General features: G+C 48.9%; 1 protein-coding gene across 1 annotated transcript in view; it reads right to left on the minus strand.

Annotated features, from left to right (window-relative positions):
• LOC146058627 (protein sel-1 homolog 3-like) overlaps positions 1-27,601 on the minus strand; it is an 83,216-nt gene that overhangs the window by 18,444 nt on the left and 37,171 nt on the right. Inside the window, 5 exon segments of the mRNA XM_083170901.1 lie at positions 2,459-2,632; positions 10,579-10,641; positions 19,732-19,872; positions 22,182-22,301; positions 27,045-27,224. Coding sequence (XP_083027027.1) covers positions 2,459-2,632; positions 10,579-10,641; positions 19,732-19,872; positions 22,182-22,301; positions 27,045-27,224 — 678 coding nt within the window.

Consider the following 27,601-nt stretch of genomic DNA (forward strand, 5'->3'; position numbering starts at 1 on the left):
AATCAACACAGAAAGGTCAACACATGTAAATGTTGACATAAGTGTGGCACTTCATTGGTGTCCATGTCGACACATGAGAATGAATATGAAAACATTCAAAAAATGAAAAAACTCATGTCAACCTTTTTCATTGTCGACCATAGCCATGTCAGTGTTTTCCATGTGCAATTTAATTCTGGAGCTGCCGCGAATCGTGGGGGGGTGCCGCGAATTGCGGGAGGGGGGGTCGCGGGGGTGGGTGCCGCGAATCGCGGGAGGGGGGGTTACGGGGCGGGGGTTGCGGCTAATCATGGGAGGGGGGGTCGCGGGGGTGTGTCATGAATCACGGGAGGGGGGGTCACGGGGTGGGGTGCCGAGAATCGCGGGGGAGGTGTGTGTGTGTGTGCCGTGAATCGCGGGAGTGGGGGTTGCGGGGGGGTGGGGGGGTGTGACGCGAATCGCCACAAGAAAAAATCAACACAGAAAGGTCAACACATGTAAATGTTGACATAAGTGTGGCACTTCATTGGTGTCCATGTCGACACATGAGAATGAATATGAAAACATTCAAAAAATGAAACAAAAAACTTCAAAAACTCATGTCAACCTTTTTCATTGTTGACCATAGCCATGTCAGTGTTTTCCATGTGCAATTTAATTCTGGAGCTGCCGCGAATCACGGGGGGTGCCGCGAATTGCGGGAGGGGGGGTCGCGGGGTTGGCTGCCGCGAATCGCGGGAGGGCGGGGTTCACAGGGGTTCCGGTGTGGGGTTGCCGCGAATTGCGGGAGGTGGGGGGTCTGGGGGGGTGCCGCGAATCGCGGGAGGGGGGGTTGCGGGGGGTGTGACGCGAATCGCCACAAGAAAAAATCAACACAGAAAGGTCAACACATGTAAATGTTGACATAAGTGTGCCACTTCATTGGTGTCCATGTTGACACATGACAATGAATATGAAAACATTCAAAAAATGAAATAAATCTTCAAAAACTCATGTCAACCTTTTTCATTGTCGACCATAGCCGTGCCAGTGTTTTGCATGTGCCATTTAATCCTGGGGCTGCCGCGAATCGCGGGGGGTGCCGCGATTTGCGGGAGGGGGGAGGTTGCGGGGGGTGGGTGCCGCGAATCGCGGGAGAGCGGGGTTCATGGGGGTTCCGGTGGGGGGTTGCCGCAAATTGCGGGAGGGGGGGGGGTCGCGGGGGGTTGCCGGGGTGCCGCGAATCGCCGGAGGGGGGGTTGCGGGGGGTGTGACGTGAATCGCCACAAGAAAAAAAATCAACACAGAAAGGTCAACACATGTAAATGTTGACATAAGTGTGCCACTTCATTGGTGTCCATGTCGACACATGACAATGAATATGAAAAAATTTAAAATAAATCTTCAAAAACTCATGTCAACCTTTTTCATTGTCGACCATAACCATGTCAGTGTTTTGCATGTGCCATTTAATCCTGGGGCTGCTGCGAATTGCGGGGGGGTGGTGCCGCGAATCGCGGGAGGGGGGTCGCAGGGGGGGTGCCGTCAATCGTGCAAGCGGGGTGTCGCGGGGGGGGGTTCTTTTTGCCGCGAATCGCGGGAGAGAGGTCGCGGGGGGGGGGGGGGGTGTTTTTCCGCGAATCGGGGGGGGGGGGGGTGTCACGGGGGAGGGTTTGCCGCGATTCGCGGGAGGGGGGGTCGCGGGTGGTGGTTATGCCGCGAATTGCGGGAGGGGTCGTGGGGGGGTTCTTTTTGCAGCGAATCCGGGAGGGGGGGTCGCGGGGGTGTTTTTGCTGCGAATCGCGGTAGGGGGGTCGCGGGGAGCGGGTGTTTTTGCCGCGAATCGCGGGGGGGGGCGCGCGCGCGGGGGGGGGTTTGGGTTTGCCGCAAATCGCGGGAGGGGGGCGCTCACCTGGTGACTGTGGAGTAGCAGTGCTGGGCAACATGGGAAGGCAGTGGGTGTCTGGCACTGTCTGTGGGCTCACTGGGCTGGTTCTCTGTCACATACCTCCCAACATGACCCTCTCCAGGAGGGACACAATGCTCTGTTTCTAGACTTCCCCTTAATGTATGATTGCCATCACCTGTTTTAAACAGGTTAATTTCTCAGAAAGGTGTTCAGCACAGATGAAGGCAATCACACATTAAGAGGAAAGTCCAGGAACAGAGCGTTATAGACACAGACACCCACTTTGAGTGACAGATGTAGCCAAATATATAGGAGATGTCAGTGCACTGAGAGAAAATAAACCCTCTCCCTGTTTTAAATAATATTGCACGATGGTCTGTCTGTTTATAAGCTTATTTTAGATTTCTATCTACCATGACTGTGAAATATCAGCAATTAATGTGTTTTATGTAAGTTTAAGATCCTCACAATCCTTTTGATTAAAACATTCTCTTGCCAGTGGCTGCACATTCTTATATTTTTCATTATAATACATAATTGCCATTTGTCTACTCCCCAGAGGCCGTAGCACCGATGAAGGGAGGAACTCACGTGGTTCTGCGCTTTGCCCGGGTACAGCCCATGGTAGTGCAGGATTCCCAGGTTGAACGGAGCCTCAGAATTTCCAAGTCTGTCGGCTCTTTCCCAGAAATCGGCAGCTTTCCTGTAGTCCTTCTCGTGCTGCTCATAATACCAGCCCAGGCTGTTCAGTGCTGGCACAAAGTCCTGGATGAAAGGGTTGGAAGACTGAGGTCATAGGGGGAGATGTATCTAATGGGGGAGTTATACAATCTTCTCATTAGTGGAGATGTGGGGAGGTTGCCGATAGGAACCAGTCAGCTTCTATTTATCATTGTATAGAATGTACTTGATAAGTGCCAGTTAGAAGCTGATTGGTTCAGCAACTTCTCCATTTATCCACTAACAAATTCTTTAGAATCTTAGATACATTTTATCCATAGTAGCATGATACAGAACATGTAAGTAGGATTTGCATCCGGAATGTGCCTGGCTGACTGGCTTCCGGAACGTGCCTGGCTGACTGGCTTCCGGAACGTGCCTGGCTGATTTACATCCAGAACATTCATGGCTGACTGACATCCAGAACGTGCCAGGCTGACTTACATCCAGAACGTAGAAAAAGAATTTATTTAAGCGCCTTAAATAAATTCTTTTTCTATAAAACCACCTCATTAAGGCTGCTCAAAAAATTTCCAGCGCAGTTAAACTTATAAATATCTTACATCCAGAACGTGCCTGGCTGACTTACATCCAGAACGTGCCTGGCTGACTGACTTCCAGAATGTGCCTGGCTGACTGACTTCCAGAATGTGCCTGGCTGACTGGCTTCCAGAACGTGCCTGGCTGACTGGCTTCCGGAACGTGCCTGGCTGACTGGCTTCCGGAACGTGCCTGGCTGACTTACATCCAGAACGTGCCTGGCTGACTTACATCCAGAACGTGCCTGGCTGACTTACATCCAGAACGTGCCTGGCTGACTTACATCCAGAACGTGCCTGGCTGACTTACATCCAGAACGTGCCTGGCTGACTTACATCCAGAACGTGCCTGGCTGACTTACATCCAGAACGTGCCTGGCTGACTTACATCCAGAACGTGCCTGGCTGACTTACTTCCGGAACGTGCCTGGCTGACTGACTTCCAGAACGTGCCTGGCTGACTTACATCTAGAACGTGCCTGGCTGACTGACTTCCAGAATGTGCCTGGCTGACTGACATCCGGAACGTGCCTGGCTGACTTACATCCAGAACGTGCCTGGCTGACTGACTTCCAGAACGTGCCTGGCTGACTGACTTTCAGAACGTGCCTGGCTGACTGACTTCCAGAACGTGCCTGGCTGACTGACTTCAAGAACGTGCCTGGCTGACTGACTTCCAGAACGTGCCTGGCTGACTGACTTCCAGAACGTGCCTGGCTGACTGACTTCCAGAACGTGCCTGGCTGACTTACATCTAGAACGTACCTGGCTGACTTACATCTAGAACGTGCCTGGCTGACTTACATCTAGAACGTGCCTGGCTGACTTACATCTAGAACGTACCTGGCTGACTTACATCTAGAACGTACCTGGCTGACTTACATCTAGAACGTGCCTGGCTGACTTACATCTAGAACGTGCCTGGCTGTTAGGGACACGGGAGATCTCGCCAACCATAACTCCGTTGTCACCTATTGGAGTTGGCGGATGCGTGCTAAGCTAACCTTCACCAATAATAGCCGCGTTCGTGGGAGCCCGTTAGTCAGGCTCCCACCCCGATGCCACCTGGTCTTACTAGTGACAACGCAGCCGCCAAGGCCAGAGGTACACAAGGGAAAAGCTAACTAAACACCAATAGGCGAGAACTACCCTGCCCTACGGAGGAGGGTGCCAGCGGATTTCACTCTAGGCAGAAACCCCCTAGGCAAATGCTGTTGCCAGCGGGTGTAACCGTACACAATCACTAATACAATAAATGATACTGACAAGTGTAACAATACACAAGATGGACCCAATAAGAAATGCTGACAGGTGTAACAATACACAGAATGCTGACACAATAATAAAATGCTGACGGGTGTAACAATACACAGAATGCTGACACAATAATGAAATGCTAAAGCAAGAAACAGAGAGTGGGAAGCTCCCAACTTATCTGTAAATGCAGGGATCTGCAACCAGGAGATGACAGGGATCCTGGAGGCAGCTAGGACAAGGCCACTGAGGACAGGGACAAAACGCTGTGCAGGAGCCTGGAACCGGGAACACTCAAGATGCTAAATCTAGAACTATAGCCGGCGTCTGAATGCGCCGGCCAGGCAGTTTAAATAGCGCGCCAATGCGCTGTCCTGACGCTGCGTGCGGCGTCATGTGCACCCCTTCCTCCCTGCGGCCGCCAGGCGTCCGCCGTCGCCTAGGCAACCGCTGCGGCAGGGGAGGAAGGGGTTGTATCCCGGCTGTCTGACGCCCGTCACCGTCCGCCGGAAGTCTTCGGCTGGTGACACGACGGCGTCGCGGTAACCCGGCAACCGCCGGGACCACATCCGTGGAGACTGCCGGGCGAGCGTAGGCGCTGCCCGTGCAGCTCCTAACAGTACCCCCCCCTTGAGGAGGGGTCACCGAACCCTTAGACCCAGGTTTGAACGGGAAGGTCTTAAAAAACTCTGCTTTGAGCCTGGGTGCATGTAAAAATCGCTCAGGTACCCAAGACCTCTCCTCTTCTCCAAACCCCTTCCAATGGACCAAGAATTTGAGTTGACCCCGAACGACCTTGGAATCTAATATCTGCTCCACTATGAATTCTTTGTGCCCTTGAACGAGGACTGGTTTACGCTTCTGAGCAGACCCCGATTGAGGAGCCATCGAGACTGGTTTGAGAAGAGAACAGTAGAAGACATTATTAATTCGCAGCGCTCTGGGAAGCTGCAACCTAAATGCCACCGGGTTGATCTGAGCAGTGATCAGGAATAGACCGATGAATCTGGGTCCTAATTTTGGGCATCTCTGGCGAAGCTTGATGTTGCGAGTTGACAACCACACCTTTTGCCCAACTCGGAATACACATGGTCTCCTATGTTTGTCAAAAAAAATTTTAGAACGTGCAGAAGACTGTCTCAGAGCTAAATGAACCTTTTGCCATGATTTCCTAAGGAGGGCCACCGTGGAAAAGGGCGACCGAGAAGAATCTCCAGGAACAAAGAAGGAGTTGCATTTGGGATGGAACCCGAAATTACACAGAAAGGGCGAACTCTTGGAAGCCACATGATAGGAGTTGTTATAAGCAAACTCGGCCAAAGGTACCAGCTCAGCCCAATTGCTCTGACATTTGGAGACAAAACAGCGTAAATATTGTTCCAAGGCCTGGTTGACCCTTTTGGTCTGTCCGTTGGACTGTGGGTGATATCCAGAAGAAAGACTGACCTGTATTCCTAACCCAACACAAAAACTTCTCCAGAACCTGGCCACAAACTGAGACCCCCTATCCGAAACTATATCCAAGGGAAGGCCATGGAGTCTGAAAACATGAGTGATAAAGAGCTGTGCCAATTCTTTGGCTGTGGGAAGTTTACGCAAGGGTATAAAATGTGCCATCTTGCTAAAGCGGTCGACCGTGACCCAAATGGTGGTGAAGTGAGTAGATGGAGGAAGGTCGACAATAAAATCCATAGAGATATGGGACCATGGTCTTTCTGGAATGGACAATGGCAGGAGTGTACCCACTGGAGATAATCTGGAAGACTTATGTCGAGCACAAACAGGACAAGAAGAAACAAAACGAGCAACATCTTGTCTTATGGTGGGCCACCATACCGCTCTGGACAAGTGCTCAAGGGTCTTAGTAACGCCAGGATGTCCCGTGACCTTACTGGAATGAAAATCCTTGAGGACCAATTCTCTAAGATGTTTAGGGACAAACAGGCGATTATGTGGAGTCCCCTGAGGAGCTGAAGGCTTAGAAGCCAGAACACGGGAGGCCAAGTCCTGAGTCAAACCCGCAAAAATGACGGAAGACGGGACAATGGGTGCATCCTCCAGTTCAGCACTTTGACAAGTCTGGAAACTACGAGATAAAGCATCAGCTTTAACATTTTTGGGACCAGGTCTGAACGTAATAATAAACTGAAACCTGGTAAAGAACAATGCCCACCGAGCTTGTCGTGGGTTTAGCCGTTTGGCCGACTCAATGTAGGCTAAGTTTTTGTGGTTGGTGATCACGGTGATGACGTGTTTGGCCCCTTCAAGCCAATGACGCCACTCCTCGAAAGCCCACTTAATGGCCAACAATTCACGATTCCCGACATCATAGTTCTTTTCGGCTGTGGAGAACTTACGGGAGAAGAAGGCACAAGGATGAACCTTCTGATCAAAAACATCCTTCTGGGAAAGGACAGCTCCAGCCCCTACATCCGAGGCGTCAACTTACACGAGAAAAGGAATTCTGGGGTCCGGGTGATGTAAGACGGGAGCCGAACAGAAGGCTTTCTTTAACTTGTGAAAGGATTCGATGGCCTGTGGGGACCAAACTTCTGGATCGGCTCCTTTGCGAGTCAACTCAATAATGGGGGCGACAATGTCAGAAAAAGAACAGATGAATCTCCGATAATAATTAGAAAATCCTAAAAATCTTTGGATCGCCTTGAGGTTGGTAGGACGAGCCCAGGACATGATGGCCTGGACCTTGCTTGGGTCCATTGAAAAGCCCTTGGGAGAGATGACATAGCCCAGAAATGAGACTTGAGAAATTTCGAATTCACACTTTTCGAGTTTGGCATATAGTTGATTCTCACGCAACTTCTGGAGGATCAAACGGACGTGTTGCCGATGTTCAGGAAGTGACTTGGAAAAAATCTAAATGTCGTCTAGGTAAACTACAGCAAATAACCCCAGGTAAGGCCGGAGAACCTCGTTGATAAAATCCTGAAAGATTGCAGGAGCATTGGCCAAGCCAAACGGCATTACAAGATACTCGTAGTGGCCCGAGTGAGTATTAAAGGCAGTCTTCCACTCATCTCCTTTCCTAATCCTAATGAGGTTATATGCTCCTCTAAGGTCGATCTTGGAAAAGACTCTCGCCTCCCGGATTTGGTCGAATAAAACAGAGATGAGTGGTAACGGGTAGGAATTTTTTACGGTAATTTTTTTCAAGGCCCGATAATCTATACAGGGACGTAATGACCCGTCTTTCTTTTCTACAAAAAAAACCCCTGCGCCTACGGGAGACTTAGAAGGACGAATGAATCCTTTTTCAAGACTCTCTTTTATGTATGAATCCATGGCCTGGGATTCAGGTGCTGAGAGGGCATATAGGCGTCCTTTGGGTAATCTGGCATTGGGGGCTAGGTCTATGGCACAATCAAAGGGACGGTGAGGGGGCAACGTATCTGCTTCCTTTTTGGAAAACACATCGGCAAAATCTCTGTAGGGTAGAGGTAGGGAAGAAAAAACGGGAAGAACGAGACGAAGAGGAAGAGAGAGACAATGGTCAGAACAAGAGGAGCCCCAACGCGTGATTTCTCCAGTGGTCCAATCGATACTGGGATTGTGCTTCCTTAGCCATGGTAACCCCAGGACGAGTGGCGTGAGTGGACAGTGAAACAAAAAGAAGGAAATCTCTTCTGAATGAAGAGCCCCCACCAAAAGCTGAAGAGAAGGAGTGCATGCGGTAACACTGCCTTTGGAGAGCGACTGACCATCTAGGCCACAGACCGACAAGGAATTGACCAAGGGAATGGGCTCGAGCCCCAGCGAACGAACCAGACCCTCGTCAATAAAATTGCCGGCTGCGCCGCAATCAACAAAGGCAGTGGTATCGACAGTGCGGTTTTTACAGGTAACAGAAACCTGAATAAAGATCGAATCTAGGGAAGAAAAACAAGATAGGCCCAAGTGAGTTTCCCCTAAAACACTTAGGCCCTGTCTTTTCCCGCCTTCAACGGGCAGACAACCGCACGGTGACCCTGACCCTTAAGCCTCCTGCGATTTTTCTCTGAGGCTGACAACCGCATGGCCCCAATCTGCATGGGTTCGTCACAGGCAACCTCCGAGGTTTCCCCCAGAGGAGACGAGGGAAATATCCCGGACTCCTTCTCCCTCTGTCGTTCCCGGAACCTGCGATCTACCTTGATGGCTAATTCCATAATTTCATCAAGGGAGGTCGGGGTACGGTAGTGAACCAAGGCATCTTTTAAGGTTTCAGACAGACCAATTCTAAACTGGCTGCGGAGTGCTGGGTCATTCCAACCTGAATCAATGGCCCACCTCCTAAACTGAGTACAATACGCCTCTGCATTACCCTGACCCTGCCGTAGTGCCCTCAGGTTGGCTTCGGCTGAGGCAGCACGGTCCGGGTCATCGTAAAGCAACCCCATGGCAGAAAAGAAAGCATTTACAGAGGTGAGGGCCTCGGACCCTGCGGGAAGGCCGAAAGCCCAGGTCTGTGGGTCCCCCTGTAGCAGGGAGATAACCATTCCCACCCGCTGGGATTCCAGGCCGGAGGACGCCGGACGGAGTTTGAAGTATAACTTACATGACTCCCTAAAGTTAAAAAACTGGGAGCGTTCCCCGGAAAACCGGTCCGGAAGACTCAACTTGGGCTCAGGGTTTCTTGATGAGGATAAGACCCCCTGTACCCGTTCCTCTTGTGAGTTAACCCAGAGGGTCAATTTCTGGAGCTCTTGTGTCAGGGTATGCATCTGCCCCGCCAAAGCGTGACTAGCAGCCTGCTGGGCCGGATCCATGACAACTGAACTAAAGCCAGGAGAGGTGGAATGTGAAGTATTGGCCGGCTATAATGTTAGGGACTCGGGAGATCTCGCCAACCCTAACTCAGTTGTCACCCCGTGGAGTTGGCGGGTGCTAAGCTAACCTTCACCAATAATAGCCGCGTTCGTGGGAGCCCGTTAGTCAGGCTCCCACCCTGATGCCACCTAGTCTTACTAGTGACAACGCAGCCGCCAAGGCCAGAGGTAAACAAGGGGAAAGCTAACTAACAAACAAGAGGCGAGAACCACCCTGCCCTATGGAGGGGGGTGCCCGTGGATAACACTCTAGGCAGAAACCCCCTAGGCAAATGATGTTGCCAGCGGGTGTAACAATACACAATCACTGATACAATAAATAATACTGACAAGTGTAACAATACACAAGATGGACCCAATAAGAAATGCTGACAGGTGTAACAATACACAGAATGCTGACACAATAATGAAATGCTAAAGCAAGAAACAGAGAGTGGGAAACTCCCAACTTATCTGTAAATGCAGGGATCTGCAACCAGGAGATGACAGGGATCCTGGAGGCAGCTAGGACAAGGCCACTGAGGACAGGGACAAAACGCTGTGCAGGAGCCTGGAACCGGGAACACTCAAGATGCTAAATCTAGAACTATAGCCGGCGTCTGAATGCGCCGGCCAGGCAGTTTAAATAGCGCGCCAATGCGCTGTCCTGACGCTGCGTGCGGCGTCATGTGCACCCCTTCCTCCCTGCGGCCGCCAGGCGTCCCCCGTCGCCTAGGCAACCGCTGCGGCAGGGGAGGAAGGGGTTGTATCCCGGCTGTCTGACGCCCGTCACCGTCCGCCGGAAGTCTTCGGCTGGTGACGCGACGGCGTCGCGGTAACCCGGCAACCGCCGGGACCACATCCGTGGAGACTGCCGGGCGAGCGTAGGCGCTGCCCGTGCAGCTCCTAACACTGGCTGACTTACATCTAGAACATGCCTGGCTGACTTACATCTAGAACGTGCCTGGCTGACTTACATCTAGTACATGCCTGGCTGACTTACATCTAGAACATGCCTGGCTGACTTACATCTAGAACGTGCCTGGCTGACTTACATCTAGAACGTACCTGGCTGACTTACATCTAGAACGTGCCTGGCTGACTTACATCTAGAACATGCCTGGCTGACTTACATCTAGAACATGCCTGGCTGACTTACATCTAGAACGTGCCTGGCTGACTTACATCTAGAACGTACCTGGCTGACTTACATCTAGAACGTGCCTGGCTGACTTACATCCAGAACGTACATGGTTGACTTACAGTACATCCAGAACATGCCTGGCATAAGAACGTCCATCTCATTTCGGGGACACCTATTGTACGGATCTGTAATATCTTTCACCACAGAATGTCACTACACACCCTTGGGACTGACGTGTAATATACTTCTTACCATATCAGCCGCCCTCTGGAGGTACTCCAACGCCTTTGGGATGTTCTGTTTAACTCCTTGCCCCTGAAATAAAGCCCCAATGAGAGATAATGGATATAGAGAGAGGTACAGGTTTTGTAGGTACAGGTAGTCCTAGATATAGACGTAGGCACAGTGTATGTAGGTACAGGTAGTCCTAGATATAGACGTAGGCACAGTGTATGTAGGTACAGGTAGTCCTAGATATAGACGTAGGCACAGTGTATGTAGGTACAGGTAGTCCTAGATATAGACGTAGGCACAGTGTATGTAGGTACAGGTAGTCCTAGATATAGACGTAGGCACAGTGTATGTAGGTACAGGTAGTCCTAGCTATAGACGTAGGCACAGTGTACGTAGGTACAGGTAGTCCTAGCTATAGACGTTGGCACAGTGTATGTAGGTACAGGTAGTCCTAGCTATAGACGTAGGCACAGTGTATGTAGGTACAGGTAGTCCTAGCTATAGACGTAGGCACAGTGTATGTAGGTACAGGTAGTCCTAGATATAGATGTAGGCACAGTGTATGTAGGTACAGGTAGTCCTAGCTATAGACGTAGGCACAGTGTATGTAGGTACAGGTAGTCCTAGCTATAGACGTAGGCACAGTGTATGTAGGTACAGGTAGTCCTAGATATAGACGTACTGTAGGCACAGTGTATGTAGGTACAGGTAGTCCTAGCTATAGACGTAGGCACAGTGTATGTAGGTACAGGTAGTCCTAGCTAAAGACGTAGGCACAGTGTATGTAGGTACAGGTAGTCCTAGATATAGACGTAGGCACAGTGTATGTAGGTACAGGTAGTCCTAGATATAGACGTAGGCACAGTGTATGTAGGTACAGGTAGTCCTAGCTATAGACGTAGGCACAGTGTATGTAGGTACAGGTAGTCCTAGCTATAGACGTAGGCACAGTGTATGTAGGTACAGGTAGTCCTAGATATAGACGTAGGCACAGTGTATGTAGGTACAGGTAGTCCTAGCTATAGACGTAGGCACAGTGTATGTAGGTACAGGTAGTCCTAGATATAGACGTAGGCACAGTGTATGTAGGTACAGGTAGTCCTAGATATAGACGTAGGCACAGTGTATGTAGGTACAGGTAGTCCTAGATATAGACGTAGGCACAGTGTATGTAGGTACAGGTAGTCCTAGATATAGACGTAGGCACAGTGTATGTAGGTACAGGTAGTCCTAGATATAGACGTAGGCACAGTGTATGTAGGTACAGGTAGTCCTAGCTATAGACGTAGGCACAGTGTATGTAGGTACAGGTAGTCCTAGATATAGACGTACTGTAGGCACAGTGTATGTAGGTACAGGTAGTCCTAGATATAGACGTAGGCACAGTGTATGTAGGTACAGGAAGTCCTAGATATAGACGTAGGCACAGTGTATTTAGGTACAGGTAGTCCTAGATATACTGTAGACGTAGGCACAGTGTATGTAGGTACAGGTAGTCCTAGCTATAGACGTAGGCACAGTGTATGTAGGTACAGGTAGTCCTATCTATAGACGTAGGCACAGTGTATGTAGGTACAGGTAGTCCTAGATATAGACGTAGGCACAGTGTATGTAGGTACAGGTAGTCCTAGATATAGACGTAGGCACAGTGTATGTAGGTACAGGTAGTCCTAGATATAGACGTAGGCACAGTGTATGTAGGTACAGGTAGTCCTAGCTATAGACGTAGGCACAGTGTATGTAGGTACAGGTAGTCCTAGATATAGACGTACTGTAGGCACAGTGTATGTAGGTACAGGTAGTCCTAGATATAGACGTAGGCACAGTGTATGTAGGTACAGGTAGTCCTAGATATAGACGTAGGCACAGTGTATGTAGGTACAGGTAGTCCTAGATATAGACGTAGGCACAGTGTATGTAGGTACAGGTAGTCCTAGATATAGACGTAGGCACAGTGTATGTAGGTACAGGTAGTCCTAGATATAGACGTAGGCACAGTGTATGTAGGTACAGGTAGTCCTAGATATAGACGTAGGCACAGTGTATGTAGGTACAGGTTTTCCTAGATATAGACGTAGGCACAGTGTATTTAGGTACAGGTAGTCCTAGATATAGACGTAGGCACAGTGTATGTAGGTACAGGTAGTCCTAGATATACTGTAGACGTAGGCACAGTGTATGTAGGTACAGGTAGTCCTAGATATAGACGTAGGCACAGTGTATGTAGGTACAGGTAGTCCTAGATATAGACGTAGGCACAGTGTATGTAGGTACAGGTAGTCCTAGATATAGACGTAGGCACAGTGTATGTAGGTACAGGTAGTCCTAGCTATAGACGTAGGCACAGTGTATGTAGGTACAGGTAGTCCTAGATATAGACGTACTGTAGGCACAGTGTATGTAGGTACAGGTAGTCCTAGATATAGACGTAGGCACAGTGTATGTAGGTACAGGTAGTCCTAGATATAGACGTAGGCACAGTGTATGTAGGTACAGGTAGTCCTAGATATAGACGTAGGCACAGTGTATGTAGGTACAGGTAGTCCTAGATATAGACGTAGGCACAGTGTATGTAGGTACAGGTAGTCCTAGATATAGACGTAGGCACAGTGTATGTAGGTACAGGTAGTCCTAGATATAGACGTAGGCACAGTGTATGTAGGTACAGGTAGTCCTAGATATAGACGTAGGCACAGTGTATGTAGGTACAGGTTTTCCTAGATATAGACGTAGGCACAGTGTATTTAGGTACAGGTAGTCCTAGATATAGACGTAGGCACAGTGTATGTAGGTACAGGTAGTCCTAGATATACTGTAGACGTAGGCACAGTGTATGTAGGTACAGGTAGTCCTAGATATAGACGTAGGCACAGTGTATGTAGGTACAGGTAGTCCTAGATATAGACGTAGGCACAGTGTATGTAGGTACAGGTAGTCCTAGATATAGACGTAGGCACAGTGTATGTAGGTACAGGTAGTCCTAGATATAGACGTAGGCACAGTGCATGTAGGTACAGGTAGTCCTAGATATAGATGTAGGCACAGTGTATGTAGGTACAGGTAGTCCTAGATATAGACGTAGGCACAGTGTATGTAGGTACAGGTAGTCCTAGCTATAGACGTAGGCACAGTGTATGTAGGTACAGGTAGTCCTAGCTATAGACGTAGGCACAGTGTATGTAGGTACAGGTAGTCCTAGATATAGACGTAGGCACAGTGTATGTAGGTACAGGTAGTCCTAGATATAGACGTAGGCACAGTGTATGTAGGTACAGGTAGTCCTAGATATAGACGTAGGCACAGTGTATGTAGGTACAGGTAGTCCTAGATATAGACGTAGGCACAGTGTATGTAGGTACAGGTAGTCCTAGCTATAGACGTAGGCACAGTGTATGTAGGTACAGGTAGTCCTAGATATAGACGTACTGTAGGCACAGTGTATGTAGGTACAGGTAGTCCTAGATATAGACGTAGGCACAGTGTATGTAGGTACAGGTAGTCCTAGATATAGACGTAGGCACAGTGTATGTAGGTACAGGTAGTCCTAGATATAGACGTAGGCACAGTGTATGTAGGTACAGGTAGTCCTAGATATAGACGTAGGCACAGTGTATGTAGGTACAGGTAGTCCTAGATATAGACGTAGGCACAGTGTATGTAGGTACAGGTAGTCCTAGCTATAGACGTAGGCACAGTGTATGTAGGTACAGGTAGTCCTAGATATAGACGTAGGCACAGTGTATGTAGGTACAGGTAGTCCTAGATATAGACGTAGGCACAGTGTATGTAGGTACAGGTAGTCCTAGATATAGACGTAGGCACAGTGTATGTAGGTACAGGTAGTCCTAGATATAGACGTAGGCACAGTGTATGTAGGTACAGGTAGTCCTAGCTATAGACGTAGGCACAGTGTATGTAGGTACAGGTAGTCCTAGATATAGACGTAGGCACAGTGTATGTAGGTACAGGTAGTCCTAGATATCGACGTAGGCACAGTGTATGTAGGTACAGGTAGTCCTAGCTATAGACGTAGGCACAGTGTATGTAGGTACAGGTAGTCCTAGCTATAGACGTAGGCACAGTGTATGTAGGTACAGGTAGTCCTAGATATAGACGTAGGCACAGTGTATGTAGGTACAGGTAGTTCTAGATATAGACGTAGGCACAGTGTATGTAGGTACAGGTAGTCCTAGATATAGACGTAGGCACAGTGTATGTAGGTACAGGTAGTCCTAGCTATAGACGTAGGCACAGTGTATGTAGGTACAGGTAGTCCTAGCTATAGACGTAGGCACAGTGTATGTAGGTACAGGTAGTCCTAGCTATAGACGTAGGCACAGTGTTTGTAGGTACAGGTAGTCCTAGATATCGACGTAGGCACAGTGTATGTAGGTACAGGTAGTCCTAGCTAAAGACGTAGGCACAGTGTATGTAGGTACAGGTAGTCCTAGCTAAAGACGTAGGCACAGTGTATGTAGGTACAGGTAGTCCTAGATATAGACATAGGCACAGTGTATGTAGGTACAGGTAGTCCTAGCTATAGACATAGGCACAGTGTATGTAGGTACAGGTAGTCCTAGCTATAGACGTAGGCACAGTGTATGTAGGTACAGGTAGTCCTAGCTATAGACATAGGCACAGTGTATGTAGGTACAGGTAGTCCTAGCTATAGACGTAGGCACAGTGTATGTAGGTACAGGTAGTCCTAGATATAGACGTAGGCACAGTGTATGTAGGTACAGGTAGTCCTAGATATAGACGTAGGCACAGTGTATGTAGGTACAGGTAGTCCTAGATATAGACGTAGGCACAGTGTATGTAGGTACAGGTAGTCCTAGCTATTGACGTAGGCACAGTGTATGTAGGTACAGGTAGTCCTAGCTATAGACGTAGGCACAGTGTATGTAGGTACAGGTAGTCCTAGATATAGACGTAGGCACAGTGTATGTAGGTACAGGTAGTCCTAGATATAGACGTAGGCACAGTGTATGTAGGTACAGGTTTTCCTAGATATAGACGTAGGCACAGTGTATTTAGGTACAGGTAGTCCTAGATATAGACGTAGGCACAGTGTATGTAGGTACAGGTAGTCCTAGATATACTGTAGACGTAGGCACAGTGTATGTAGGTACAGGTAGTCCTAGATATAGACGTAGGCACAGTGTATGTAGGTACAGGTAGTCCTAGCTATAGACGTAGGCACAGTGTATGTAGGTACAGGTAGTCCTAGATATAGACGTAGGCACAGTGTATGTAGGTACAGGTAGTCCTAGATATAGACGTAGGCACAGTGTATGTAGGTACAGGTAGTCCTAGCTATAGACGTAGGCACAGTGTATGTAGGTACAGGTAGTCCTAGCTATAGACGTAGGCACAGTGTATGTAGGTACAGGTAGTCCTAGATATAGACGTAGGCACAGTGTATGTAGGTACAGGTAGTCCTAGATATAGACGTAGGCACAGTGTATGTAGGTACAGGTAGTCCTAGATATAGACGTAGGCACAGTGTATGTAGGTACAGGTAGTCCTAGATATAGACGTAGGCACAGTGTATGTAGGTACAGGTAGTCCTAGATATAGACGTAGGCACAGTGTATGTAGGTACAGGTAGTCCTAGATATAGACGTAGGCACAGTGTATGTAGGTACAGGTAGTCCTAGCTATAGACGTAGACACAGTGTATGTAGGTACAGGTAGTCCTAGCTATAGACGTAGGCACAGTGTATGTAGGTACAGGTAGTCCTAGATATAGACGTAGGCACAGTGTATGTAGGTACAGGTAGTCCTAGATATAGACGTAGGCACAGTGTATGTAGGTACAGGTAGTCCTAGCTATAGACGTAGGCACAGTGTATGTAGGTACAGGTAGTCCTAGATGTAGACGTAGGCACAGTGTATGTAGGTACAGGTAGTCCTAGCTATAGACGTAGGCACAGTGTATGTAGGTACAGGTAGTCCTAGCTATAGACGTAGGCACAGTGTATGTAGGTACAGGTAGTCCTAGATATAGACGTAGGCACAGTGTATGTAGGTACAGGTAGTCCTAGATATAGACGTAGGCACAGTGTATGTAGGTACAGGTAGTCCTAGATATAGACGTAGGCACAGTGTATGTAGGTACAGGTAGTCCTAGATATAGACGTAGGCACAGTGTATGTAGGTACAGGTAGTCCTAGATATAGACGTAGGCACAGTGTATGTAGGTACAGGTAGTCCTAGCTATAGACGTAGGCACAGTGTATGTAGGTACAGGTAGTCCTAGATATAGATATAGGCACAGTGTATGTAGGTACAGGTAGTCCTCGCTATAGATGCAGGTACATATAGTATAGTCCTCTTTACAAGAACTGTTTCCATTTATTTACAAACAATGAGGACCGCTATGGGAACCAGGTTTGCCCCCGTCCCCCCCCACCCCAAACAGACACACACACCACTGCAAGTCACTGCTGGCCCGGGCGGAACGCGGGACCATCCAGAAAAAACAGGACGTTCCCATGAAAAGCGGGACAGTTTGGAAGGTATGTTTATATGTTACTTATAGCTATCTCTTATATATTTGGCTACATCTGTCACTCAAAGTGTGCCTGAAGCTGTAACGCTGGGTGGAGCCTCTGACTCACATGACTGACTCACACGACAGAGAACCAGCCCAGTGAGCCCACAGTGGAAGACTGCCAGGGTAATTGATAAGAAAGGTGTTTAAGCACAGGTGATGGTAATCCATAAATTAAGTAACCCCCATTCACGGCAACCCCACGATTAAATGGCACATGCAAAACACTGACATGGCTATGGTCGACAATGAAAAAGGTTGACATGAGTTTTTGAAGATTTATTTTTCACTTTTTCAATGTTTTCATATTCATTCTCATGTGTCGACATGGACACCAATGAAGTGCCACACTTATGTCAACATTTACATGTGTTGACCTTTCTGTGTTGATTTTTTCTTGTGGCGATTCGCGGCACCCCCCAGCAACCCCCCTCCCGCGATTCACAGCACACCCCCCCAATTCGCGGCGACTCCCGCGATTTGCGGCCCCACCCCGTGACACACCCCCTCCTGTGATTCGTGTCACCCCGCGACCCCCCCTCCCACGATTTGTGCCGACCCCCTAGGCCACCCCTTCCTCGCGGTACCCCCCACCCCCGCGACCCCCCCTACCGCGATTCCCCCCCCTGTCATTGCGGCAACCCCCCGCCCCTGCGACCCACCCTCCCACGATTCACTGCAACCCCCCGCGTCCCCCCTCCCACGATTCGCGGCACCCACACCCCCCCGCGACCCCCCCTCCCGCAATTCACGGCATCCACCCACGACCCCTCCTCCCGTGATTCACGGACACATCTTACCTCCTCCCCCCCACCCCCGCTCGCGCTTCACGGCAACCCCAGGATTAAATGGCACATGCAAAACACTGACACGGCTATGGTCGACAATGAAAAAGGTTGACATGAGTTTTTGAAGATTTATTTTTCTTTTTTTAATGTTTTCATATTCATTCTCATGTGTTGACATGGACACCAATGAAGTGCCACACTTATGTCAACTTTTACATGTGTTGACCTTTCTGTGTTGATTTTTTCTTGTAGCAATTTTTTTACAGTGACAATTATGTGCACGTCAACCTACACATCATCAACCAATTCTTTGTATAATATATAACACCTGTTCTGTTTTACTGTAGGTGTTTTAAGTCAGATCTTTTACTGCTACTATTACTGTTTATGTAAATGCATTCTGAATGACAGCAACATCCTACCATCCTTCCACAAGAATATATAACCAACTAGGTGATTTATCGCGCCCCGTGCCCCCCCCCCTCCCGCAATTCACGGACCCCCCGCGCACCCCCCCTCCCGCGATTCACACCCCCTCCCACGATTCACGTCACCCCCCCGCACACACCCCCCTCCCGCAATTCGCAACCCCCCCCCTCCCGCAATTCACGCCCCCTCCCACGCTTTGCGAACCCCCGCCCTCTCCCGCGGACACCTGCGCCCCCTCCCTCCCTTGATTCACGAAACCCCCCACGCCCCTCCCACAATTCACGGCACCCCTAAGCCCCTCTTTAGTCCCCCGTATACTCACACACCCCTATAACTACCCAGCTTCCTGCTCTCCTGAACCGTAACTTCCACCACTGGGGAGTCGCTGACGCTGTTTTGCCCACATGCCCCTATCATGCCTCATAGCCCAGCCTCCTGCTCTCATGTACCCTAACTCCCACCCAGTAGGAGGAGACACTGACTCAGGGGCACCGTCCTGTACTCCTGTGCTGCCACACTGGACCCTCACCCACTGGCAGAAGCTGCACAGTATCTCCCACCCTCCTCTTTAGTCCCCCTTATGCCCACACACCCCTATCACTACCCAGCCTCCTGTTTTCCTGTGTCGTGACCTCCGCCAGTGGGGAGCCGCTGACTCAAAAAAACACCCTACTATACTATTGCACACACACACACACACACACACCTAAACAACATGCACACACAGCCCCCCCCCCCCCCCACAAATGTCACTGTACCATCCACACTATCAATGTACATCTTACTCTGTAACCGCTTTTTTATTAAACAAAACAATACACCCCCCTTCCACATCATATGCTCTCTATTTAACACATTTCACCTATAACTCAAGTTGCAATACAGGCATCTTTCATACAATTCTAACCATCTTTCTCATATACAAATGTTCACAAATTAAGGGGGCGCAGCCCCTGACGACGGTGTGAAGAGCGCCCGTAGGGCGCGATGAATCACCTAGTATTATATATATACTGTATACACACAAACATATATACATTATGTTATGACATCTTTTAGCACATAAAGGAGCAATGTGGTTCATTGAGTGGCCTCTAATGGTCATTGGCGGTACTTCACCTTATAGAGGTGAGGAGTAGTCAGCCTTTTCTATATAGATATATTTATTTAATAAAGGAATTTCAACACAGAAGATTGCACCAGTGATCGCTCAAATGCGCCACCTCCAGAATAGCGCGCAAATATGTATAAGGCCCTTATTCACCAACATGGCTAGGACTGTCACATGATTGGTTACGTCATAAGATGGACATTGCTGGTGGATGAGTGACACATCTGCATGTGGTCTGCAGGCATTAGCAGGATATAATGGTGTAAGGAAGAAGAGCTTGCACTCACCCTCAGCAGCACAACCCCGTAATCATACATCATCACGGGGTCTTTCAGGTCGCGGGCCCCCCTTTCATAGAACTTCACAGCAGCCTGGGGGTTGGAGGAAATTCCCTGCTGACCCCAGAATAGCATCCGGCCAACCGCTTGCTGGGGAGCAGAGACAGCGTTAGTGATCAGGGATATGTACATGTACACTGACAGTAGCCGTGCCGGGCTGAGATATGTACACTGACAGCAGCTGTGCCGGGCTGAGATATGTACACTGACAGTAGCCGTGCCGGGCTGAGATATGTACACTGACAGCAGCTGTGCCGGGCTGAGATATGTACACTGACAGCAACTGTGCCTGGCTGAGATATACATGTACACTGACAGCAACTGTGCCTGGCTGAGATATGTACACTGACAGCAGCTGTGCCGGGCTGAGATATGTACACTGACAGCAGCTGTGCCTGGCTGAGATATGTACACTGGCAGCAGCTCTGCCGGGCTGAGATATGTACACTGACAGCAGCTGTGCTGGGCTGAGATATGTACACTGACAGCAGCTGTGCCAGGCTGAGATATACATGTACACTGACAGCAGCTGTGCCTGGCTGAGATATACATGTACACTGACAGCAGCTGTGCCGGGGTGAGATATACATGTACACTGACAGCAGCTCTGCCAGGCTGAGATATACATGTACACTGACAGCGGCCGTGCCAGGCTGAGATATACATGTACACTGACAGCAGCCGTGCCGGGCAGAGATATGTACACTGACAGCAGCTGTGCCGGGCTGAGATATGTACACTGACTGCAGCTGTGCCTGGCTGAGATATACATGTACACTGACAGCAGCTGTGCCGGGCTGAGATATGTACACTGACAGTAGCTGTGCATGGCTGAGATATGTACACTGACAGCAGCTGTGCCGGGCTGAGATATGTACACTGACAGCAACTGTGCCTGGCTGAGATATACATGTACACTGACAGCAGCTGTGCCTGGCTGAGATATACATGTACACTGACAGCAACTGTGCCTGGCTGAGATATGTACACTGGCAGCAGCTCTGCCAGGCTGAGATATACATGTACACTGACAGCAGCTGTGCCTGGCTGAGATATGTACACTGACAGCAGGTGTGCCAGGCTGAGATATACATGTACACTGACAGCAGCTCTGCCGGGCTGAGATATACATGTACACTGACAGCAGCTGTGCCGGGCTGAGATATACATGTACACTGACAGCAGCTGTACCGGGCTGAGATATACATGTACACTGACAGTAGCTGTACCGGGCTGAGATTTACATGTACACTGACAGCAACTGTACCGGGCTGAGATATGTACACTGGCAGCAGCTCTGCCGGGCTGAGATATACATGTACACTGACAGCAGCTCTGCCAGGCTGAGATATACATGTACACTGACAGCAGCTGTGCCGGGCTGAGATATACATGTACACTGACAGCAGCTCTGCCAAAATGAGATATACATGTACACTGACAGCAGCGGTGCCAGGCTGAGATATACATGTACACTGACAGCGGCCGTGCCAGGCTGAGATATACATGTACACTGACAGCGGCCGTGCCAGGCTGAGATATACATGTACACTGACAGCAGCTCTGCCAGGCTGAGATATACATGTATACTGACAGCGGCCGTGCCAGGCTGAGATATACATGTACACTGACAGCAGCTGTGCCTGGCTGAGATATACATGTACACTGACAGCAGCTGTGCCAGGCTGAGATATACATGTACACTGACAGCAGCTGTGCCAGGCTGAGATATACATGTACACTGACAGCAGCTCTGCCAGGCTGAGATATACATGTACACTGACAGCAGCTGTGCCAGGCTGAGATATACATGTACACTGACAGCAGCTCTGCCAGGGCGCCTGATTTATGTCCTCTTAGTAATTGCTCCTTATATACTGAGTAAACATCCTGCACACAGAGCTGACAAGTGTCCTGTCGCCATAAATCCTCCAGAACTTTCCCCACTCCCCTGTGATCAGCAGCGACGCTGCCAACGTCTGAGTGCAGCTTCCGCGGACACAACAGTGACAGCGGCGGAGAATATGGGCACTGCGCCTGGCGACAGTACTGCAGTCTGTAATTGTAGCTGGTGGGTAATGGAATTGGGTGTTGTTCATTAGGTTGACATGTGCAAAGTTGACACAAGAAAAGGTTGACACAAGTTTTAAAATAAAATGGTGTCAACTCTGTGCACAATCGTCCACAGAGATGGTGAAGTCTGAAAAAGTAAATAAAAATTATCAAAATATATCCCGAAAACCTCATTTTCAGATTGATGTTTTGTCCATGTTGACAATATTTATGTTGACTATTTGGTGTTGCTCTATTGATTGGTTCAAAATTTAATTTGGCACACATGGGAAGCAGGCTGGGGACTACATGTGTAGCCCCTCCCACTGCACCACCGCGGGCAGTACCTGAGCGGAGGTCACTCCCTGCCTGGCTTGGAATCTCAGCCACATGAAAAGGTCATCGTTCTCCTTAGTCTGTTGCTTCAGGACGTCCTCATCGGTGAGACGGATGTGCTCAACAAAGGCCTGCAGGGGTGACAGAGGGCGGGCACGGGGTTACTGGGGTGCAGAGACTCCTGCCAGCCATACACAGTGCAGTGTGCTCTGTACTGTACATCAGTGTGGGTGCAGGGTTACTGGGGTGCAGAGACTCCTGCCAGCCATACACAGTGTAGTGTGCTCTGTACTGTACATCAGTATGGGCGCAGGGTTACTGGGGTGCAGAGACTCCTGCCAGCCATACACAGTGTAGTGTGCTCTGTACTGTACATCAGTGTGGGCGCAGGGTTACTGGGGTGCAGAGACTCCTGCCAGCCATACACAGTGTAGTGTGCTCTGTACTGTACATCAGTGTGGGTGCAGGGTTACTGGGGTGCATAGACTCCTGCCAGCCACACACAGTGTAGTATGCTCTGTACTGTACATCAGTGTGGGCGCAGGGTTACTGGGGTGCAGAGACTCCTGCCAGCCACACACAGTGTAGTGTGCTCTGTACTGTACATCAGTGTGGGCACAGGGTTACTGGGGTGCATAGACTCCTGCCAGCCATACACAGTGTAGTGTGCTCTGTACTGTACATCAGTGTGGGCACAGGGTTACTGGGGTGCAGAGACTCCTGGCAGCCATACACAGTGTAGTGTGCTCTGTACTGTACATCAGTGTGGGTGCAGGGTTACTGGGGTGCATAGACTCCTGCCAGCCACACACAGTGTAGTGTGCTCTGTACTGTACATCAGTGTGGGTGCAGGGTTACTGGGGTGCATAGACTCCTGCCAGCCACACACAGTGTAGTGTGCTCTGTACTGTATATTCAGAGGTGAGAGAAAAGTCTGCACTGTAATATATTATGCCTAATATCAAAGGCTTGGAATACAGCAAATTACCATAGAGTTCATTGTTTTGTGGGTGCAGTCCTGGGCAACCACAATAGATAACGAGAAAAGAGGCTGCCCTGTTAGACGCACACCTTAGGAATGAGGAATATGTTTTTTACTTTCGTACTGTTGCGTTAATATTTAACTTTTATTAGGTTCATTTAAAAAGCTGTTCCTATGTTTCCTTCCTTTTAGTGAAACATGGACCAGAATAATGTAAGGGTGATATGAGAGGATAAAATTATAGACAATACATTCAACATATATACTGTGCTTACAAAGATAGAAATCGGGGGTTATTCTTATTTATTCCGCCCTCTGTGCATTTGCACGGATGACCGATGTTGTCGGGGGGCTGACAGCTGACATCACCGGATGTCAGCTGCCCGCCCATATCCGTCCCAGCGTGCAGCGTATGGAAGGGACTTGAAAGTCACTTTTATATGCGTGTACCTTCCACATCTTTCGATGGTCGCCGACCATCGAAAGATGTGGGAGGTTACATGCAGCATACTAATGGATGTTTATGCTAAACATCCATTTGCAGCCTGTGCGGGCAAACCAGTGCTGCGAGGGGGGTGGGTGGGCGGCCAGACATTCAGCGGGTGCGGTTTGGTGCACTCAACCAGAATAACCCCCATTGTGTAGTGTAAAATCACTGGCTCAGAGCCTGTTAAATGCCACTAGGATGTTAGTTAAGGCCCATACACACTGGGCGACTTTGAGCTTAAAGACACTCAAAACAACATGTTTCAGCTCAAAGCTGCCCACGCCCAGTGAGTATGCCCCGTTGATGAGCGGTGAGCACTGCTGCGTGCTCCTGCATCATCACTGGGAGAGCCGTTCATCTACTTTGAGGATGGCTTTCTATAGCGCTGCACTATCAAAGCCTTCCTCCCTCCACTGAGGCGCCAGGCAGGGGGAAATCCGCTCAGTGTGTATGCACTGAGCGGCTTTCCCCCCCAGTGATGATAGCGATCATCACTGTCCATACAAGCTGGGCATAGTCGCCCAGTGTGTATGGACCTTAAATGTGATGTTAGGCATTTATTTGTTACTATTTTGATTCAGCCCAGAAATATTTATTACATTGATACATTTGTATTACACTTTCTTTATTGTGAGAGACAGGGGTAGGCTGGGGATTGAAACAGTATGATTCTCTATTTATGAGCTCAGAGAGAATGTGAATCCGTGTGAGTTTATTCTTCTAATGGGAATTTTCTCTTCGCTTTATGATCCTAATTGAGTTCACCTTGATCGATTTCTACCTGGACCGATAGGGTGATTCTCCGGTCAGGTCGGCACCTCTTATCATTATATATAGATATTGGTATTTGTCACTTTTATAGAGCTTTTTTGTTTTATTTATATAATTTTTGCTGCATAGCTTTTCTCCTATCCAACAGCTTCTTCCCACTTAGATGTCCCCTGACAGTTAGGGCCTTATTCTAGTTCACTCTTAGAGGTAAATTCCTTCTCAAATGGACAAAACCATGTGCACTGCAGGTGAAGCAGATGTAACAGGTGCCGATAGAATTAGATTTGGGTTTGGTTTTTCTTCAAAGTGAAATCTATATTGCAGTGTAGAAATAAAGCAGTCAGTTAGTATCCCTGAACCGAAACAAAATAATTCACCCAAATCTAATTCTATCTGCACCTGTTACATCTGCCCCCTGCAGTGCACGTGGTTTTGGCCATCTGAGAAGGAATTAGCCTCCAACTAGAATAAGGCCCTTAGTCTCTGTCTGTATTGACAGAGAGCTGCAGAGAAGAGTCTCCCTTTATCAAATCCCCATCACATATCAAAATGCATTGATTAGATATTTATATTAGTAAATAGTGGCATTAACATGCTCAGCGCCACTAACACGTGTTTCACCGCATATATTATTATATATATATACAGTAGATATTGGTATTTGCCACTTTTTATAGGGCTTTTTGTTTCATTTATATAATTTTTACTGCATAGCTTTTCTCCTCTCCCACAGCTTCTTCCCAGTCAGATGTTCCCTGCCAGTTAGTCTTGGTCTGTATTGACAGAAAGCTGCAAAGAAGAGTCTCCCTTTATCAAATCCCCATCACATATCAAAATGCATTAATTAGATATTTATATTAGTAAATAGTGGCATTAACACACTCAGCACCACCGACACGTGTTTCACCTCATATATAAGGACAAGAGGTGCCAACCTGACCAGGGAATCACCCTGACGATTTACTATCGGTCCAGGTAGAAATCGTTCAAGGTGAACCCAATCAGGATCATAAAGTGAAGAAATTCAGATAAGAAGAATAAACTCACACTGATTCACATTCTCTCTGAGCTCATAAATACATAAAGATACTGGGTGACATTCTATGGGATAAGATAATTAGACTTTTGCGATTTTTTTCGCAAAAACGGCCGAAATCGCATTTTTTTCCATTTTTGCATATTTAATGAGCTGCGAAAAAGCTGCGATTTTTGCCAACAAGTTGGACACACTGGAAATGCGATGGCTGCTTTTCACATGAAAAAGTATACAAATCGCATATTTAATGGTATGCGATTTGTATAAAGTGTGTCTATAATTCACCCAAAAATCAGACTAGGTTCTGATGGGCGAATTTGTTAGAACCCTGCACAGATCGCAATGTTCTGTGCAGGGTTCTGGTGTAAAAAAATTATTAAACAGTTAAAATAAAAAAAAAAACCAGCGCGGGGTCCCCCGCCAGAGCATAACCAGCCCCGGGCTCATTAATGAAACCAGCACCAGGCTCAAGGTCCGGCGCTGGTTCCCAAAATACGGGGGACAAAATGACTAGGGGTCCCCCGTATTTTAAGAACCAGCACCAGACCCAACCAGCCAGCAGGGTAATGCCACAGCCGGGGGACACTTATTATATAAGGTCCCGCGGCCAAAGCATTATCCCCCTGGCTGGTCAGCATGGGCAGGGGTCCTGGGGAAGTGGGGACCCCCCCAAAGAAGGGGTCTCCCCCCCTCCAGGACTTACCAGCCCATGCTGAAAGTCCTGGGCTGTCCCTCAGAATGATTCCATTGGCCGCCTAGCGACCAATCAGGAGCCGAGAAAGTCGGCTATGGGCATGTACTACTATGGGTGTGTATTACGGGTGCGTGCTGCATGTGTGTATTACTTGTGTGTGCTATGGGTGTGTGCTATGGGTGTGTATTATGGGTGTGTACTTCAGGTGTGTACTATGGGTGTGTATTAAAGATGTGTGCTATGGGTGTGTATTACGGTTGTGTACTTCAGGTGTGTGTGCTTTGGGTGTGTATTACAGGTGTGTACTATGGGTGTGTATTACGGGTTTGTACTACAGGTGTGTATTACGGGTGTGTACTACAGGTGTGTGCTATGGGTGTGTATTACGGGTGTGTACTATAGGTGTATGCTACAGGTGTGTGCTATGGGTGTGTACTACAGGTGTGTGCTATGGGTGTGTCCTACGGGTGTGTACTTCAGGTGTGTACTACGGGCGTGTACTTCAGGTGTGTACTATGGGTGTGTGCTATGGGTGTGTACTTCAGGTGTGTACTATGGGTGTGTATTACGGTGTGTACTTCAGGTGTGTACAATCGGTGTGTATTACGGGTGTGTGCTATAGGTGTGTATTACCGGTGTGTACTTCAGGTGTGTACTATGGGTGTGTATTACGGGGGTGTACTACGGGTGTGTGCTATGGGTGTGTATTATGGGTATGTACTTCAGGTGTGTGCTATAATTGTATATTACAGGGGGTGTACTACAGGTGTGTGCTATGGGTGTGTATTACGGGTGTGTGCTACTGGTGTGTGCTATGGGTGTGTATTACCGTGTGTACTACAGGTGTGTGTGTGCTGTTAGCCGCCCCAGTTCCCCTCTTCCCATGACCAGTGTCACCGGGCACCTGATGTTTATCCGGCTGCAGTCGGTCTCTCATTGTCTGGTGGGCGATACTGGAGTAATAGGCATAAGACAGATCATAGTCCAGCGGATACCCATCCACCCCCAGGTGGTGCTTGTGCCCGAGAGACAGCTGCGAGAGACGGTCGCTCTTCTGGGCAGAGATGAGGCTGAATTTCAGAGCCTAGAGATGGAGAGAAAGTGACAGATTCATACCCTACATACAGCAGCGGGTGGAGATCAGGGTCCGGGAGGGGCAGCTCTGCCTCTGCTGATGTGTGTTATTAGTACATCTGCCCCACTTAGTGATAAGTAAGAGATCTCATATTACAGTATCGTCTTACGCCACCCAGTGGAGGACTAATGTAGGGTACACACCAGGACGACCCGCTCACGATGCACATCGTGAGCGGGTCGTCAGTGTCTCGTCCGACCCGCTCACGGTGACGCGGGGGGGCACGACCCGCTCACGATGTGCACCGTGAGCGGGTCCGATCCGATGGCGACCCGCACCTGGCTGTATGGTCGTCATTGAGATCCTACCTGCAGCAGGTAGGATCT

This window comes from Crinia signifera, chromosome 2 (assembly GCF_055691185.1).
Source record: "Crinia signifera chromosome 2, ASM5569118v1, whole genome shotgun sequence".
Lineage (NCBI taxonomy): Eukaryota > Metazoa > Chordata > Amphibia > Anura > Myobatrachidae > Crinia > Crinia signifera.